This window comes from Balaenoptera ricei, chromosome 14 (genome assembly GCF_028023285.1).
Source record: "Balaenoptera ricei isolate mBalRic1 chromosome 14, mBalRic1.hap2, whole genome shotgun sequence".
In the NCBI taxonomy this organism is placed as follows: Eukaryota; Metazoa; Chordata; class Mammalia; order Artiodactyla; family Balaenopteridae; genus Balaenoptera; species Balaenoptera ricei.
The window spans coordinates 21294506-21311814 of NC_082652.1; the positions used below are offsets into that span (position 1 = coordinate 21294506).

At 53.4% G+C, this 17309-nt stretch overlaps 1 protein-coding gene across 2 annotated transcripts; it reads left to right on the top strand.

Annotated features, from left to right (window-relative positions):
* Positions 1-257: 257 nt before the first annotated feature.
* PES1 (pescadillo ribosomal biogenesis factor 1) lies at positions 258-16871 on the top strand. 2 transcript variants are annotated; one of them, XM_059894596.1, is made up of 15 exons: positions 258-358; positions 2964-3043; positions 6497-6650; positions 7802-7911; positions 9328-9499; positions 9581-9670; positions 12126-12242; positions 12361-12435; positions 12636-12725; positions 12878-13005; positions 13397-13522; positions 13654-13838; positions 14304-14470; positions 14611-14772; positions 16353-16871. In XM_059894596.1, exons 1-15 carry the CDS (start codon positions 335-337, stop codon positions 16434-16436), a joined length of 1764 nt encoding a protein of 587 aa, XP_059750579.1. In that variant the 5' UTR covers positions 258-334; the 3' UTR covers positions 16437-16871. The 2 variants fall into 2 exon arrangements, with proteins under 2 accessions (XP_059750579.1, XP_059750580.1); XM_059894597.1 differs by having other exon boundaries at positions 14614-14772.
* Positions 16872-17309: the final 438 nt, after the last annotated feature.

Sequence of the window (17309 nt, forward strand, 5' to 3'; positions counted from 1 at the left end):
TCCCAACATGCAACGGGGCTCATAACGTCAAGCGCTCGTCATCAGGATGATTATAGAAATGCCTGAATATACGCCCTTGCTTAAACATTAAAAATGTCTGTAACAGGCTCACCGATGAGAAAGAGCCCGAAAGAGCTGTCTTAGAGATTTTTTTCAGAGGATTTAGTTTTAATCTCTAGGAGAAAAATTGCATCTTTCAGTAGACTCGCTCAGGCACCTCCTTGGACAGACCGCGCAGGCCGGCGGCGTGGGGGCCTCGGGGCCCTAGGCAGGGCACGTGCGGGAGGAAGTGGTGGTGTTCGCACGGTGCTTGTACATCCTTCTGCGTGGAGCCATGGGAGGCCTGGAGAAGAAGAAGGTGATGGGCGATAGGCCGGGGCGGGGCCGGGGCAGGGGGGACGGGGGTGCCCCAGGAGGTAGGAGACGGGAGCGATGGAGCCCGGGGACTGCGCCTTTCCCCGGCCTTGAATCCTCATGGGTGCAGAACCGGCTGGGATCAACGCGACAGGAGACAGCAGGCAGAAGGGGTTCGAGGATGGGCGAGGACAGCAGTACTTGTTCTGTAAAATAGGGGAAAGAACCCTGGAGTAGAGCTGTGAAAGAGCGTTGAGGTTACCAAGCAAAGCTGCACCCCAAAACAGGCCGAGCCGGAGGATAGCTTTACTGAAAGTGATGAACATTACGTAGAGCTCACCATTATTTCGAGCTCATCATCTCTAAAACTTGTGATTCCCTTTTCTGCTGAATCAGACTTTGTCCTGGACATTGGGAATGGAGACATAAACAACCAGTTGTGGTCCCTGCATTCGTGGAGCTCACTTTCTAGTGGGGAAGTTGGACAGTAAAGTAAATAACCAAATAAAACGATCACAAACAAGTCTGGCAGCGGAAACTAAGTGCCAAGGCTTTCGGGTGGAAAAGGCTTGCTGTGTGCAAGGAATTAAAGGATATCAGCTTGGCTGGGGTATAGTAAACCAAGAGGAGAGTGGCATCTGGTGAAGTTGGGATTGGACAGGGACCAGGTCATGCAAGACCTGTCAGGCACAGTGAGGAGACTGGGTTTTATTCAAAAAGCAGTAAGAATCAACTAAAGGGGGAGTAATACCCGTTTTTCAAGGAGTTGTTCTTGTTGCTGCGTGGAGAATCACCTTGATGGCATGAAGAGATTAGAGAGGGGATGGGGATGAGGATGAGGAAGATGTAGTTGCCTAGATTGTTTCCATCAGCTGGAAAGTTTCTGCTGCCAATCTGTTTTTAATCCAGCACGCTGTTGAGCTAAGTGCTAGTGATTGGAATTACAAAGATATAACATTGAAAACCTGACTTTGAGACACAGGTGCAGATATGTAAACAAATCATGACAGTTTTTGTCGTTGTTGTTCGTTTGTTTTGTTTTGGCTGCGCCCAGCGGCTTGCGGGATGGAACCCGGGCCCCCTGCAATGGAAGCTCGGAGTCCTAACCACTGGAGGGACCACCAGGGAAGTCCCAACAAATCATGACAGTTTTTAAAGCAGGGTTTCACAACCGTTTTGACATTTTGAGCCAGATAACTGTTGTGGGGAGGGTTGTCCTGTGTGTTGTAGGATGTTTAGCAGCATTCCTGGCCTCTTACCCGCTAGGTGCCAGTAGCATCTAACAGCCCAAAATGCTGGATCCACCCCCATACACCCAGGGAGTAAAGTCACCCCAGTTGACTTTAATTATCCCCTTAATGTTTGAAAAAATAAGAATGGTGACAGTGTAGGGCAATAGAAAACAATTTTAATGAAGGCAACTTCCCTAAGACAGTCTGAAAGTCATCTTTGTATCCCCAGAACTTGGCATGGGCCTGATCCCCAGTAGACAATTAATAAATGTCTAAAGGGAAGAATGAATGAAGGGCATGTTTCGTGACTGTGGGATTATTCATAAACATACCCCTCAGGAGGCTACAGGTTTGTCCCTTTAGAGCTGGACCTGGCCATCGAGGCCTATGCTGTCTTAATCCAGAGGAAGACCTCGTCTGGGAAGGACGTGCTTGGTTAGCATTGCAGGGAGCTGGTGCAGTGCACTGCTGCTCTATCAGGGATACAGAGCTGTGAGTGTGAGGCAGCGTCTTAGCACCACAGATGTCCAGATGGTTGCACAACACAACATGCTCTTTGGGGGCAGGTAGAGACCAGGCCTTTTGTCTTTATTACCCTCCTAGCATCTAGCTAAACACTTGGAACATAGTAGAGGTCTTGTTATTGTCTGTTGAATGAATGAGGAAGGAGAGAGGCTGTGTGGCTTAGAGCGTGCATTTTCAACTGGATGGTGTCATCCCGAAGGGAACAGAAATTGGTTGGGGGACATCTTAGATATTACAATGATGTGTAGCCCTCAGAAGGACCACATTACAGAAACATCTACAGTATATCTGTGGTATTAACATTTTATGGGGCTGTGAGAGAGGGTGATTAAAGAGGAGAAAAGGTCTAAAAAGGCCTCTGGTGGTGGAGGGGTGGTTATAATGAAAAAGAAGTTGAGAACACTGGCTTAGTGGATGAGGCACTCAGGTTCTGGACTTGGACCTAGGTCTGAATCCAGCCCCAGCTCTTAAAAAGATATGTGACCTGGGCAGGTTATTTTACTGAGCCTGTTTTCCTCCCTTGTGAAATGAGAATTTTAATGGCAGCCACCTCACAGTGTTGTGGGGATTAAATGAATAATGTGTGCAAATCATAATGGTCAGTACTTACAGCCACTACTAAGTGCTTGGCATAGCACCTGATCCACAGCAACCTCATGGTCCTGCATTGTGCACATGTATGTGTCCTCCTCTGTGCTGACAACTGCAGGGACAGTGCAGGAGCGCTCCCTCCCCACAGCGTCTTGGCCATTTATCCAGAGTAATAGTCGCCTCTTGCATGAGCAATGTCCAGAGGTTGATCTCTGTCATTGTAATCATTGCTAATAGAGAATTGATTTTATCCTCCCCAAGTATGAACGAGGCTCTGCTACCAACTACATCACCCGAAACAAAGCCCGGAAGAAGCTGCAGCTGAGCCTGGCCGACTTCAGGTGAGGTTGGAGAGGAAAGGGGGACTTCGGGTGCCTGGCCAGTGAAAACTCAGCCACATCCCTCTCTTAACTGCACTGCTGCAAACTCTGTCTGGGATTCTGATATTCCTTCTCTTTCTTGCCTGGCTTTGCTTTAGTGAGCTGTGCTTTGCCAGGTGTGGTCCATGGGGAAGCTGGAGAACTGGGTCGTGCCACCCTGAGTCATCAAAATGGGCCCACTGGTTCAATGCACTGCTGCTCTCTTATCTGGGTCTTTGTCACCCATCCTCTCCCTTCAGGCAGTAGTGACCCCTGATCCTGCAGCTTGTGGTTCTCAGCTCCTTGGAGAGTCCAGTCCAGACTCTTCCACAGCCTGCGTCCTGCTGCCTGGCTCACTTTTCATCTTCCAAACGCACCCAGCACTTCCCACTCTTGCAGCCTCTGTCCTTAAGATTCTCTTTCCTCTGCCCTTTATAGGTAGACCTTGGAGATATTGTGGATTTGGTTTCACACCATTGCAATAAAGTGAATATCACAATGGAGCAGTTTCCCAGTGCATATAAAAGTTACATTTACACTATACTGTAGTCTATTAAGCGTGCAGAAGTTTTATGTCTAAAAGAAATGAACATGCATTAATTTAAAATACTTTATTGCTAAAAAATGCTAATCATCATCTGAGCATTCAGTGAGTCGTAATCTTTTTGCTGGTGGAGGGTCTTGCCTCGATGTTGACGGCTGCTGACTGATCAAGGAGGTGGTTGATGAAGGCTGGGGTGGCTGTGACAGTTTCTTAAAATAAGACAGCAGTGAGGTTTGCCACGTCGATTGACTCTTCCTTTCATGAACCATTTCTCTGTAGCACACAGTGCTGTTTGACAGCGTTTTACCCACAGTAGAACTTCTGTCAGAATTGGAGTCGATCCTGTCAGACCCTACTGCTGTTTTATCAACTAAATTTACGTAATATTCTAAATTCTTTGTTGTCATTTCAGCAATTTCCACGGTAGATTCCATCTCAAGAAACCACTGTCTTCACTCATTTATAAGAAGCACTCCTCATCTGTTAAAGTTTTATCATGAGATGGCAGCAATCCAGTCACACCTTCAGGGTCCACTTCTAATTCTAGTTCTCTTGCTGTTTCCACCACATCTGCAGTTACTTCCTCCACTGAAGTCTTGAACTCCTCAAAGTCATCCATGAGGGTTGGAAGCAACTTCTTCCAAACTCCTGTTAATGTTGATATTTTTATCTTTTCTGAATCACGAAAATTCTTAACAGCATCTCGAAGGGTAAATCGTTTCCAGAAGGTTTTCAATTTACTTTGCCCAGATCCATCAGAGGAATCACTGTCTGTGGTGGCTATAGCCTTATGAAATGTATTTCTTAATTAATAAGACCTGAAAGTCAGAATTAGTCCTTGATCCGTTGGCTGCGTAATGGATGTTTTGTTAGCAGGCATGAACACAACATTAAGCTCTTTGTACATCTCCATCAGAGCTCTTGGGTGACCAGATGCATTGTCAATGAGCAGTAATATTTTGGAAAAACAAAAAACTTTTTTCTGAGCAGTAGGTCTCAAGGGTGGGCTTAAAATAGTCATTGACCATGTTCTTTGTTTTGTTTTGTTAATTTATTATTTATTTTTGGCTGCTTTGGGTCTTCGTTGCTGCTCATGCTTTCTCTAGTTGCGGCGAGCAGGGGCTACTCTTTATTGCAGTGTGTGGGCGTCTCATTGCGGTGGCTTCTCTTGTTGCGGAGCACGGACTCTAGGTGCGCGGGCTTCAGTAGTTGTGGCTCGCAGGCTGTAGAGCAGGCTCAGTAGTTGTGGCGCACGGGCTTAGTTGCTCCACGGCATGTGGGATCTTCCTGGACCAGGGCTCGAACCTGTGTCCCCTGCATTGGCAGGTGGATTCTTAACCACTGCGCCACCAGGGAAGCCCCTGACGTTGTTTTTTGTAAACAGATGTGCTGTTATCCAGGCTTTGTTGTTCCATTTATAGAGCACAGGCAGAGTAGATTTTAGCATAATTCTTAAGGGCCCCAGGATTTTCAGAATGGTGAATGAGCATTGGCTTCACCTTAAAGTCAGCTGTGTTATCCCATAACAAGAGAGTCAGCATGTCCTTTGAAATTTCGAAGCCAGGCATTGACTTCTCTCTAGCTATGAAAGTCCTAGAAGGCATCTTCTTCCAATATAAGGCTGTTTCATCAACATTGAAAATCTGTTGTTTAGTTAATTATCTTAGCTAGATCTTCTGGATAACTTGCTGCAGCTTCTACATCAGCACTTGCTGCCTCACCTTGTACTTTTATGTCCTGGAGACGGCTTCTTTCCTTAAAGCTCATGAACCATCCTCTGCTAGCTTCAGACTTTATCCTGCAGCTTCCTTACTTCTGTCAGCCTTCATAGAATTGAAGAGAGTTAGAGTCTTGCTCCGGATTAGGCTTTGGCTTAAGGGAATGTTGTGGCTGGTTTGATCTTCTGTCCAGACCACTAAAACTTTATATCAGCAATAAGGCTGTTTTGCTTTCTTATCGTTTATGTGTTCACGGGAGTAGCTCTTTTAATTTCCTTCAAGGGCTTTTCCTTTGCATTCACAACTTGGCTGGCTGTGGTGTAAGAAGCCTAGCTTTTGACCTGTCTTGGCTTTCACCATGCCTTCCTCACTAAGCTTAATCATTTCTAGCTTTTGATTTAAAGTGAGAGACGTGGGACTCTTCCTTTCACTTGAACACTTAGAGGCCACTGTAGGGTTATTTGTTGACCTCATATCAATATTGTGTCCCAGGGAGAAGAGAGGCCCAAGTAGAGGGAGAGAGACTGGGGAATGGCAGGTCAGGTGGAGCAGTCAGAACACACACAACATTTATTGATTAAGTTCACCATCTTGTATGGGTGCTATTTGTGGGGCCCCCAAAATGATTACAATAGCAACATCAAAGATCACTGATCACAGATCGCTATAACAAACATAATAATGATGAAATAGTTTGAAATATTGTGAGCATTCCAAAAATGTGACACAGAGACATGAAAGTGAGCAAATGTTGGAAAAATGGCACCGATAGACTTGCTCAATGCAGGGTTGCACAAACCTTCAATTTGTTTAAAAAAAAAAAAAAGAAAATGCAATTACCTGCAAAGTGCAATAAAGTGAAATTCAATAAAATGAGGTATACCTCTATGTGGCTGAAATGTTGATTTGTCAGCAAGGCCTTTCCTGACTCCTTGCTAAAAGAGGTACCTGCCAGTTGGCCCCTGTCAGTATCCTGATTGTTCCCTTTCTGGTGCTTGGGACTGTCTGCACTGTGTTTGTTGGGAACTTGTCACTGTCAGACTCCTGCACTAGGATGTGAGTTTTCCAAAGGGCAGGGCTCCTGTGTTCTCTGTTCACTGCAGTTTTCCAGGCCCAGCGTGCCCAGTGCTCTCAGCACGTTTGCTGATAGAAGGAGTGGCCTTTGTCTTCCAGGCGGCTGTGCATCCTGAAGGGCATTTATCCCCATGAACCCAAACACAAGAAGAAGGTCAACAAGGGCTCCACGGCAGCCCGAACCTTTTACCTTATCAAAGACATCAGATTCCTCCTCCATGAACCCATTGTCAACAAGTTCCGGGAGTACAAGGTGAGGCCTGGGCTCTAGGGTCTGGATGGGGCCCTTCCCAGCTCTATGCAGACCCACTAACACTGACCTTGGGTAAATTGTTTGATCTCTCTGAGCAAGCCTGTACATAGGGTGAGGTAATTCTACCTCAAAAGTGTGTCGGGGGGATTGACTGAGATCTTAAGTGTGGAAATCATTTACGTAGAACCTGGCCAATGATTAAGCGTTACCTGTCATACTTTTCCCCTGGTTCTTTTGGAAAAGAGTAAATGTGTTGCCTCTGAGGCAAAGATTGTGGTCTTTCAGGGGCTCTCTGGTGTGTTTTCTGCCCAAATAAACCACTCCTATTCAGGTTCTTTCTGGAATTGTTCCCAGGAGACCAAGCTTTTCATTCCTCAAATAGCAATGATTAAATGCTAAAATACCACAGGGAAAGTAGAAACCTAATTATACCAAATGCAAATAATTGAAAGTAGACTGCTGCTACTGTAGCCTTTGCCAAGCAGCAGGGCCAGGCTGTGGGATACAGCTGCTGGCAGCCCTCTCGCCACAGCCGGCCGAGGTGGGTGGCTGGACCTGTCCTGCTGCTGGGTTTTCCAGGCACCCCAGCTCATTGCATTGGAACTGGGCCCCTTGTGGGACTGGCTGTCTCAGAGCTGCTGTTCACAGTCTCAGCGGAGGTGGCCTCTGAGCCTCTGAAGAAGTGCTCCGGGGAGGCAGTTGGTCAGTTTAGAGGACTTTCTGGGGCCACTGTTGGCCTCAACTGCGTTTTCTCGTGTGGCCCAGCCCCACACGTGGGCCCGAGACTTGTTTCACGCACATGCGGACTGGTGTTTCTGGCCCAGCCTCCTGGCCCTGGTCTGTCTCACTTCTCAGTTGGAAAATAGGGCTGAAAACGTTATACTTTCACGTAAACATGTGGAGTCAGCCCGTCTGAATGCTTATCCCTGTTCATCTGTCAGCGGGATGCAGTGGGGTGGCTCTGTCGTCAGCCTGGGTCAGGTTCGCTGCTCCGTGGAGGTGGCTGTTGTGCAAACCCCGGGCTGAGGGGGCACATCATGCCGGCAGACAGCCGTGGTCGGAGAGCCCTCCTGCCCCGAGCATCCCTCCTCCACGGAAGGGGTGTCCGGGAGCCGTTGGCCCCACATCAGCAGTCTCCTCCTCTCTCCCAGGTGTTCGTCCGGAAGCTGCGGAAAGCCTATGGGAAGAGTGAGTGGAACACGGTGGAGCGGCTGAAGGACAACAAGCCCAACTACAAGCTCGACCACATCGTCAAGGAGCGGTGAGCCGGGGGCTCTGACCTGGTGCTGGGGGTACAGTGGGGAACGGGGCCGAGACCCTGCTCACAGAGCTGGCGTCCTGTTGGAGGAAGCAGACCAGAAAACAAACTGGCAAGTTGTTCTAATGGTTGCAAGTCCACACGAGTGCCACGAGGGATGCTCTCCAGGAAGGGAGCTGGAGGACGTATGTTAGTTACAGGCTTGTCAAAGGAGGTCTCTGGGGGGAGACATTTGAGCCAGCCAGGGGAGGCATGGTTCACGCAGAGCAAACAGCAAGTGCAAAGGCCCTGTGGTGAGAGAGAGCCGGAGTCCTGGGGATATGCGTGGGGTGCATGGTCAGTCCTGGAAAATGTGGCTGGACACCTCTGATCTCAACTGTTTCTTGCCCATCCTTCTCAGCAGTCCCCGTCATTCGTTGACTAAATCAGTGGGGACACTTGGCAATGTCTGGAGACACTTCTGCTTCTCCTGACTTGGATGGCAGGGGGTCTACTAGTATTTAATTAGTAGAGGCCAGGGATGCTGCTCAACACCCTGTAGTGCACAGGACAGCCCCCACAACACGGGACAACCTGGCCCACAGTGTCAGTGGTGGTAAGGTGCAGAAACTCTGGGCTAACTGAATGTCTGCCTTCTCTTGGTGGCTGTTGGCCCTGGGAACACTTAGCTCCAGGCTGGATGGACTTGGCTTCGTTGAGTCGGGCCAGCCATGGGCTAGCAGGGCAACAGCCTTGGCCTGGGAGCTCGACGGCAGGTGTTCTCACCCCAGCCCTACAGCCACGAGCTGGGCAGTCCGCGAACTGCTCCTGCTCCGAGCAGGTCCTCCTGTAACAGAGAGATGACGAGTGTGACACAGCTGTTCTGTGGAACAAATGAAAAAAAAAAAAGCATAAGAAAAAAGCAAGTGTCTGGATTCATGTGCACACTAGGTGGCAGTATGGTGGCATTCCCATTCTGTGTCACCCCCTTCTCCTCAGCCCTTGCTTAAGAAAGAATAGCCGGTGCTGTTTCTAGGAAGGGCCCAGGTTGTTGGGTTTGTCTGTGAGGTGCAGAGCGAGGAAACTTCGAGGCACAAGAGGGGGCTGATTGAGGCTCTGGCCTCTGAACCAGGAAACCAAGTGCCTCTCCTGTTCTGAGAGGTCCCTGTGGACCTTTCTTCTGTTTTGCTCTGTGTCTGAAGACCTGGCTGGCCCCTCCTGACTCAGATTTCTCTGACCCTCAGAGCCAAGTGGGCACATCCTGGTTCCGTGGTTCTTCCTGAGGCTGTGGGGAGGTTGGCACTGCCAGGCCCCAGGGCGTTGCCCAGCTCCCTGTTTAGGAGATGGCGTGTTCAGGGCCTGGGGTGGGGCAACGAGATCGGGGGCCCCTCAGAGCCCAGGCTGAACGACCCTGTGAGCGCCGCCCTCCTGGCCACGCAGGTACCCCACATTCATAGATGCCCTGCGGGACCTGGACGACGCCCTCTCCATGTGCTTCCTCTTCTCCACCTTCCCACGGACCGGCAAGTGCCACGTGCACACCATCCAGCTGTGCCACCGGCTGGCCGTGGAGTTCATGCACTACGTCATCGCCGCCCGTGCCCTGCGCAAGGTGAGCCCGGGGCCACCCAGTGGGGCCCTGCCCCCCGCCCCCCCCCCGTGTCCTTACCACGCTGTCCCCCCTCCACCGCAGGTCTTCCTGTCCATCAAAGGCATTTACTACCAGGCCGAGGTGCTGGGCCAGCCCATCGTGTGGATCACGCCCTACACCTTCTCCCACGACGTGAGTGTGCCCACAGGGAAGGGTTGTGCAGGGACCGTTGCTCCCTCTCTGCTTCCTAGACAGAGATAATGGTGTAGGTGAAGGGGGGCTCTTCCTGTCCTGCAGAACCAGCTGGGTTCCTGAGTGCCGGCCGGGGCGGTGCGGAGGTGTGGTACAGCATTGTAACAAGAGCCTGAGCTAGCCTGACTCCAGTACCTGCTAGCTGGTTGTCCTTGGACATGTGCCCTTACCTCTCTGTGCCCAGTTAATAACGTGCTTCCACCTTCTAAGCCTTGTCGTGAGGATTTGAGGGAAAAAAGCTTTAAAAGTGCCTGGTGCTTGGCCCTCGGGGGTTGCAGAACGAACAGTGAGCGGCCACCGGGGCCGAGCACTGCCTGCATACACGGCCCTGCCCTCCAACCTGCTGGGTCCTCACCCCGCTCTGCCACCCCCACTCCTGTCCCCCCCCCCCCCAAGAGCTGGGGACTGGGTGAGACTGGGGAGGATGAGCACAAGAGGAGCACTACTTATTAGTGGCACTATTTCTTACTCATCTTTCTTTTTAAGACGGAGGGAGTTTTTGGCAGGATCCGTCGAGAGAAATCTTGGTTTGGCCTCCGTATGAGGGTTGTTAGCCTCTAGTCTCCCACAGGGTCTCAGGCTTGGTGCCTGACTTATCCTGCTGTGGGCCTGCATTTGGCCTTGCTTCCTGCTTGTGCCTTGAGTGAGAACTGGTGCCTTCAGTGGAGACCCAGCTGGATGGCAGGTTTGCTGGCCGGGCAGCGGGTGCTCCAGCATGAGCTGGTGGTCTGGGTCCCCTAGGCCGCTGCTGATTACTTTGGGCTGGAGGCCACAGGCCGGAACCCCCACTGAGCGCAGAGCAGCAGTGACAATTGGTGGCAGCCTGTGGTCTTTGTGGGTGAGAGGCGCTCGGCCCTCAGCAGTCCCTGTGCCCACTCCCTGGGGGCAGGCGTGTGTGCAAGTTTGTGCTCTTCCTTCTTCCCCTCTCTGTCCCTCCTCTCCTCTGTCCTTCCTGCCTTCTCTGCCCTGCCTTCCCTCCTTCCTCTCTGCCCCTCCCTCTCCTTCCTTCTCTCTGATGTCCCACCCCCGCACTGCTCAGACTGGTCTTTGTCTGTCCTGCCAGTGGTGAATAGGGCCCTGTGGAGGCCGGCCTCCACACAGCTGGCCCTGGAGGAACGGGGATGGGCACGGGCTGCCCCTTCCTCCTTCCTCTCTGGCCAGCTCACTGCCGCTGCTTCCTCTCAGCAAGAGGATGGGGGACCAGTCCTGGGTCATAGTTGGGGCCCCTGTGCAGCCAGTGCTGGGCTCCTGGCAGCAGGACCCAGGCAGGTAGCGGGGCCCAGGGGGCTGCTGTGCTGTGGGGCAGTCACTGCTCACGTGCTCCCAGGCCCGTCGAAGGCCCTGGTGGATGCTCATGGAAGGACTGAGGTATCAGTGGGGGACAGGTGGGGCACCTCTTGGCCCCTGTACCCCCACAGCCCAGTCACTGCCAGTTGGCAGGATGTAGAAACAGCTCAGCGTCACAGGCGCACAGGCACAGAAGGGATGCTGTGATCATTACTGATTTCATCATCGCTTGGCGTACCCCCCCCCCGTCCAGGTCTCAGAAGTCGGCCAGGCTGGCCTGGCCTCTCTGGTGTGCCAGGCAGTGCTGCTCAAGGGTCGAGGCACTTTGGTTTGGGTCTCAGATCCTTGCCCTGTTTTGTTTTATCAACTCCTCAAGGTTTAAGACGAGCCCTCCCGTGTCCCCCGCTTGCTCTGTGTTTTTGCCCTAAGCGGGCAGCATTTCTCAGGCGCTCCCTGGGGCTGAGCCAGGCAGCTGCCCAGCCTGTCCTGGGTCCTCGGGTTGTGCCTTTGTCTCCGGCTCGGGCCCAAGGCAGGGTTGCTGAATTCTGAGTATCTGTCAGAAGGCTCCTGCCAGGGCTCGTAGGCGCTGAGTGCTGCCCGCCCACTACCCCACCCAGGCAGATGGGCTGATCCAGGGCCACCTTTCCCAGCCAGGCCCCCAGGTGCTCATGGGCTGGCCCCAGAAAAGACGGTAAATGGAAGTTACTGGTTGGCTAATGGAGCAGGCGTGAGCGGCTTCTGCAAGAACAGAAGTCTGCCTTGCAGGGTGAGGGGGAGAGCTGGGGCAGGGAGCGGGAACACCAGCCTGTCCTGGGAACCTCGTGACAAAGGCTTCCCTTTTCTCACTCCTAGCATCCCCTTTATGGCACGGGGATCTGGCACTGGCCTCCAGGACAATCCTTAGGACCCTTGTTCCAGAGCCTCACTGGTGCCCAGGATGCTCCTGGGTGGGACCACGCCACACGGCCTCTTCTCCTGGGGCAGAGCTCTGAAAGCGGGGCCACCCTGGGGGAGCTCCCGGTCCTTGGGCATCCGGAGCCCCCACCCCGCATGGGTTGTCAGTGCCATCTTTGCACTGACACTGCTGATGCGTCTCCTGTGTACCCAGCACCCAACAGACGTGGACTACAGGGTCATGGCCACCTTCACCGAGTTCTACACCACCCTGCTGGGGTTCGTCAACTTCCGCCTCTACCAGTCGCTTAACCTGCACTACCCTCCGAAGGTAGGCCCCGGCCCAGCGCAGCGCCTTCTCCTCACCGGGCAGAGGCCACGGCCTCTCTCCCCACGTGGAGGTGGGGGTAGGGGCATCCTCTTCCTCTGACCTTCCCCTTGCCTCTCAGCTCGAGGGTCAGGCCCATGCAGAAGCGAAGGCCAGCGAGGACACCTACGCTTTGGACTCCGAGAGCTCTATGGAGGTGAGAGAGGCTTCCAGCATTGGCCCTGCATCCCCCAGAAGGGTGGTTCCTGGCCCGGGGGTGGAGGCGGTCATGGCTAGATAGGTGGTCTCAGGGCTTGCCCTCAGAACCCACACCCACTGATAGCCAGCCGAGAACTGCCAGCCCTACCCCTCCCCACCCGCAAGCAGCATCCCTGAAACCCTGCTTCTTTCCCACAGAAACTGGCCTCTCTCAGTGCCAGTCTGGCCCGTGTGGTGGTGCCTGCGGAGGAGGAGGAAGCCGAGGTGGATGAGTTTCCTGCTGACGGGGTGAGGACTGCGCTGCCCTCTGGAAGCGGGGGTGGGGGAGGTGGGCGGACTGAGGGGTTTAGAAGGAAGCTGGGGAGGGGCTCGTCTCCAGCCTCTGCCTCCAGTGGGGTGCAGGCAGGCCTGATAGTGTGAGCATCCCCTTTTCTCGGTAGGAGATGGTGGTGCAGGAGGACTGCAGGAAGGAGCTGGAGGCGCAGGAAAAGCACAAGAAGCTCTTCGAGGGCCTGAAGTTCTTCCTGAACCGTGAGGTGCCCCGGGAGGCCCTGGCCTTTGTCATCAGGTGGGGAGCCTGACAGCACTGGCTGTGCCGTACTGGGCTGGGTCCTGCCCTGGACAGCGCAGCCCTGGACGCCCATCGGTAACAATGGGCTGGCGTCAGTATCCGCTGCTTAGGGCTGTTGTGAGGATTCAACAAAATGGGTGTGGAAAACTCAGCACACCCCAGGCACATGGAAAGCACCCATTAGAGGGCAGCTGGCATCACTTCCTCACCAGCTTAGGGCAGAAGGTCTCCACTGGGCCAGCACTGGAGGCGTCAGCCAATTGGAGGGGGGGTTCCTGGGGTGGGGAGGGGACAGGTGTGTCCTAGGAGGGTGAGCTTGTGGGCCAGCGGGTCCCAGGGTGGGCACCTCATGCCTCAGTACCCTCATGGGCTCCCCCTGTGCCTGTAGGAGTTTTGGGGGGAACGTGTCCTGGGACAAATCTCTGTGCATTGGGGCCACATACGACGTCACAGACTCTGGCATCACCCACCAGATTGTCGACCGGCCTGGGCAACAGACCCCCGTCATCGGCAGGTAGGCCCCCAAGGCCCTCGTCTTCCTCTGCCTGTTTGGGTTTCTGGGGGCGGAGGTCTGTCTCCAGGCCCCTGCAGATGCAGTGGGGTCTCGGGTGGCCCCACGACTGTCTCTGCCCTCGCCCTGCGCAGGTACTATGTGCAGCCCCAGTGGGTGTTTGACTCCGTGAACGCCCGGCTCCTCCTTCCTGTGGCAGACTATTTCCCCGGGGTGCAGCTGCCTCCACACCTCTCGCCCTTCGTGTCAGAGAAGGAGGGCGATTACATGCCCCCTGAGAAGCTGAAGTTGCTGGCCCTGCAGCGGGGGGAGCACCCAGGTGAGTGAAAGGAAGCTGGGCAGGGTGGGGTGGGCAGGCTCCTCCAGGCTGGCCTCGGCTCCGGGGGCTTCACCTGGCTGTTTCCCTTCTTGGCTACAAAGGTGGCAAGCTCCAGAGAACAGGGCAGCAGGGGTACAAAGCCCTTTAAACTCTCGTTGGAGTAATGTGGCTTAGGAGGAGGAAACGTTTGTGTCTTATAATCCAGTGTTACTTGATGTCTAGAGTGACTGAGCAGAATGGCCTGGAAGTTCCGCGGGAGGCAGCAGAGCTGAGGGATTGGGGGCCTGGAGTTTGCTCTGAAGGCAGCTGGGCCTGTGGAGGAGGCGCCAGAGGGCCTGTGGTCGGGATGGCCCTGCTCTGCCTTTGGAACGTCTGTGCCAAAGAGGGTGGTGCCTGGCGCCAGTTCTCAACGCCGCAAGGGGAAGAGCAGGCTCCCGAGTGTTCGGAATCCTTGGCTGTTTGTAGGAAATTTGAATGAATCTGAAGAGGAGGATGAGGAGGAAGATGATGAAGGTGATGGTGATGAAGAGGGAGGAAAAGAAGAGGAGGAGGAAGAAGACAAGGAGGCTGGTTCGGAAAGGGAGGAAGAGGCCAGACTGACGGCCCCGGAGGAGCCGAAGATGGAGCGGAAGGTACCGGGGAGTTGATTGGGTTCTTGGCCTGGGAAGCAGCCCCGCTGGCCACCTTGGTGCCAGAAGGGTGGGAGCCAGGGGGCTGGGGGTGGAGGGTGGGGGTCAACCTGCATCCACAAGTGTCTCCCCTGTGTCCCCAGAAGCCCAGGGTGATGGCGGGCACAGTGAAGCTGGAGGATAAGCAGCGGCTGGCCCAGGAGGAGGAGAGTGAGGCCAAGCGCCTGGCCATCATGATGATGAAGAAGCGGGAGAAGTACCTTTACAACAAGATCATGTTTGGCAAGAGGCGCAAAATCCGCGAGGTGAGTCTCCCCGCCGCCTGAGGCTCCAGATGGGGCCGCACAGCTGAGCTTCGAGGCCAGCTGGCTCTCCCGGGCAGTCTCTGGGCCCTCTTCTAGCGTTTTTCTGACGTCGTCTGCCTGCCCTGGGCATCTTGGTGTCAGTCTCCTTCCTGCACCAGGTGGTTTCTGAGTCTGCTGGGGTTGGGGGCCAGAGCTGCTGCAGCAGACTCGGGGCCTGCACTTCACAGAAGTGCGTGAAGCTGGAGGGACTGTGGGAGGTTTTGGTTTAGCTTCTGTTTTGTTTCCTCTCATTCACAGAGCCACGTATGCTCAATATAAAAGAAAAAAAATTTTTTAAGAGTTCTGTGCACACCAGAACTCTGTAATGGACGCAAAAGTGGCTCACAGTCTTGCCCTTGGGGTGATCTGTAGTAATAACCCCCCAGGTTTCTTTTGTGCATGTAATAACACAGATGTTATTGGGGGGGCATCGTGCTACACATACAGGCAGAGCTTGTTTTATGGCACTTCGCTTTATTGCACTTCACAGATAACGAGTTTGTTACAGATGGAAGGTTTGTGGCGACTCTATGTCGAGCAAGTCTGTTTAGCACCATTTTTCCAATATTTGCTCATTTCATGTCTCTGTGTCACCAGTGACGGTAATTCTTACAATATTTCGGACTTTTTCATTATTATTATATTTGTTATGGTGATTTGTGATCAATGTTCTTTGATGTTACTGTCGCAAAAAGACTATAATTCACTGAAGGCTCAGACGATGGTTAGTTTTTTTTAGCAATAACGTATTTTTTATTAACGTATCTGCACGGTGTTTTTAGACATAATGCTATTGCCACTTAACAGACAACAGCATAGCAAAAACAGAACATTTATATGCCCTGGGAAACCAAAAAATTCACGTGACTCCCTTTATAGCAGTATTCGCTTTATTGGGGTGGTGGGTGGAATCCAACCCACAATATCTCCGAGGTTTGCCTGTAGGTGGTTCTGCGGTGTATTTGTTATTTAACCATAGCATGAACTGTCCATGGCGTCGTACAGTGCATGGCCTGTTCCCTGCTGACAGGATTAGGCCGTCTCCCTTTTATAGTTGTTCTCAGAGAACAGTCTTGAGCACCTCTCTTCCTACCTCCAAGTGTCTCTGCAGGGTAAATTCTTAGGAGTGTAATTGCCAGGTTGAAAGGCCACCTGTTTTGGAATAGATCATGCCACGTGGCCCCGGGGAAGGACTGTTCCAGGTTGACCCCACCCTAGCAGCTCCTGGTGAAGGTTTGAATGGCCCCCAGCTTTCCCAGGTGAAGGGGGTCAGTGGGGCAGTTGCCTCCAGCTCTGGGAGCCTGCAGTCCTCCTGACTTGCTGTGGGCCCATAACTTCACAGAGTCATGAAGGCAGGGGTGAAGGCATGGTTCCTCACCTGAGGCTCTTCAGAGGGGTTTGCTTTTTCCCCTTGGTAATTTGCCTATTAGCTTTCCTGGAAGCTCTGCTTTTAAGGGGTGGCCTTGAGTGGCAGAAGGGGGAGTTCCCTTCCCCGTCCTCCTCCCCCCATCACAGCGTAATCCTCCCCTTCCTCCTCACAGGCCAACAAACTGTTGGAGAAGCGGAAAGCCCACGATGAGGCTGCAAGGTCTGAGAAGAAGGCCAAGAAGGCAAGGCCGGAGTGAGTGGCGGCAGCCTCGCCATGGGTGAGGCCAGCTCCCAGAGGCTGGACTTGGCACAGGGACCCAGAGGGCCTGGGCTTGGTGACAGACCAGCGTCTTTTCTGTTTTCATCCTTCTCCTTCCTCTGCTGGCCCTGGCCTCCTCTCACGATCTCTGGCTGGGCCCATGGACAGCCCCAGCCTCGCTCGGACGGAGCTCCCTGCTGGTGCCTGGGCAGAGGAGAGGCCTCTGTGCCTGGCCTGACACAGTGCTCCCAGGGGTCAAGCGACACGGGGCGGGACCCGACCAGCCCCTCACTGACTGCTCCCATTTGCCCTGGCTTTCTGTGTCCCCTCCCCCACACGTACCGTTGGACCCACGATTTTCCCAGTGCTCTGGTGGGGGGTAGGGTGGGGAAGCATTTGTTATTAAATGGCTGGAGTTCTGCAGCCAGTTGAATTCTGTGTTCATGAGCCTTCCTGGGCTTGGAGAAGGGCCACCTAGTGCTCCAGGTTGGCCAGCCCTCAGTGTTCACTGAGAGGAGCCGGTCACTGCTCGGAGCTTTCTGGCTGCCCATGGATCCCCTGGGGTCCAAGGGTGCCAGAAGGTAGGCGCACATTCCAGCCCAGAGACTTTTCCTCTGTGATCCTGCTTCCTCACGTGTAAGCTAAGTGTAGAAATTCTGGAGCCTTCCTCCCAGGCATGTGTGAAGGGTTCAGTGATAATGTTTTAGAGAGTCACTAGTGTCAGGTGTCTGGTAGGTAAAGTACTCAGCAAACACCAACCGTGATTGTCATCACTTCCTGCTGGAGTCAGCCCGGGAGGTAAAAGCCAGTGTCTGAAGGATCTATGGGGCCTGAGTTGAGGGTACCTAGCTTTACCTTGTGGGCTTATGGG

Bases quoted from the DNA above. Each gene is read 5' to 3' on its own strand.
- PES1 (XM_059894596.1), top strand. From the start codon at position 335: ATGGGAGGCCTGGAGAAGAAGAAG. The intron at 3,044-6,496 runs GTGAGGTTGGAG...TTTGTCTTCCAG, and splicing joins CTGAGCCTGGCCGACTTCAG to GCGGCTGTGCATCCTGAAGG. The intron at 12,436-12,635 runs GTGAGAGAGGCT...TCTTTCCCACAG, and splicing joins ACTCCGAGAGCTCTATGGAG to AAACTGGCCTCTCTCAGTGC.